General features: G+C 36.6%; 1 protein-coding gene across 1 annotated transcript in view; it reads left to right on the top strand.

Annotated features, from left to right (window-relative positions):
- Positions 1–187: 187 nt before the first annotated feature.
- CBG15826 overlaps positions 188–1,441 on the top strand; it is a gene marked incomplete at both ends in the record, with an annotated part of 11,150 nt that continues 9,896 nt past the window's right edge. Inside the window, 3 exons of the mRNA XM_002640511.1 lie at positions 188–211; positions 312–440; positions 901–1,183. Of these exons, the coding sequence (XP_002640557.1) occupies positions 188–211; positions 312–440; positions 901–1,183 (436 nt within the window). The remainder of the gene's footprint in view (positions 212–311; positions 441–900; positions 1,184–1,441) is intronic.

The raw sequence follows: 1,441 nt of genomic DNA, 5'->3' as shown, positions 1-1,441 counted from the left end.
CAATAGTTTCGAAAACTTTGAATAACATCCAAAACTCCCCAAAAAAACCCAATGTTTTCCAGATTTCTACCGTACCTCTCCCCTTCCAATTATCTACAGTAACCAGTGTACTATTGCGGATTGGAATAGTGTTGAGACCCATTCCATAAGTACCTCATTATGGAGTTCAATGTCCAGAAAATTATGGATGGCTTTGGACTTGTCCAGAGAGGTAATTTTTGGTTTTTTTCTAAAAAATCTTAATTTCAAAATTTTTCGCATATTTCAAAATGTATTTCTACGAAATTTTAGCTTTCTAGCCCCATTTTCAGCTGAGTTACTGGCCTTTGAAGTTGGCAGCGCCGAGAGAGTGTGAGGAAGGGAGAGGGCGCAGGCGAGGAGAGTGTCTGCGCCCTCCACTCTCTCGCCGGACACTTCAAACGGCTGTAACTCAGCTCAAAGTAACGATAAAAAGCTGAAATTTTGTGAGAATATGTTTTGAAATATGCCAAATAATATGTGATTTTCAAATTGGAAACATATCGAAAAAAGTTTTTGTTAATTTTTTTTTAAATCTGAACCTGTTGAAAATTTTTGCACAGAATTATTTAGCATATTTCAAAATGTATAACTATAAAGTTTCAGCCTTCTAGCCCAATTTTCAGCTAAGATACAGTCATTTAAAGAGTGGGGTGAGATAGTGTGCGGAAGGGGGAGAGCGCAGGCAACGAGAATGTGTGGGACCTCCGCCTTCCTCACACTGTCTCGTTAGAACTTAAAAGGACTGTAACTCAGCTCAAAGTGGTGCTAGAGAGCTGAAATTTTGTAAAGATACATTTTGAAATATGGCAAAAATTTCAGAAAAAAAAGTTTTAAAAAAATATTCAAAAAAACATTTTTTTTAATTTCAAAGTTTTTCAGAACAGTCAAAACTACACTCAATTATCGTTAATTGGTGCTTATGTTTATCCCACCTACATTTCAATCACAATAAATTCACAATCAATGGTCAAACAGCCGGTATACTGTAGATATTACGATTGTCAAAGGAATGAACTTTTGGGGTCGCACTGGAAAAGTACAGTATTCCCAGAATCTGTAGTTCATTGTCCAAGAAGGATAGGGGCCGAGTTTGTGTCAATTTCAAGGGAGATGGATGACAGAGCACCAACTCCAATGAGACTCAAGTTTCGAATTTTTGATAGTAAGTGTTTTTTGTGGAAAGAATGTTTTGAATGTTTTCAAACACCAAAGTTTTTGCCATATTTCAAAATGTAGTCTTACAAAATTTCAGCTTTCTATCTCTATTTTTAGCTGAGTTACAGCACTTTGAATAGCGCGCGAATTAGTATGTAGAGCGAGGGAAACATTTTCCTATATTTCTGTAAAAAAATCTTTTTTCTAGCTGCTCTGGGAGCCGAGATACGTTAAATTGAAGTTTTGGAGGCGAGAGAGTGAGGAG

Source organism: Caenorhabditis briggsae, assembly GCF_000004555.2.
Source record: "Caenorhabditis briggsae complete genome, chrI, whole genome shotgun sequence".
Lineage (NCBI taxonomy): Eukaryota > Metazoa > Nematoda > Chromadorea > Rhabditida > Rhabditidae > Caenorhabditis > Caenorhabditis briggsae.
Note: the sequence above shows the minus strand (reverse complement) of the source record. Positions and strands in the feature narration are given on the sequence as shown.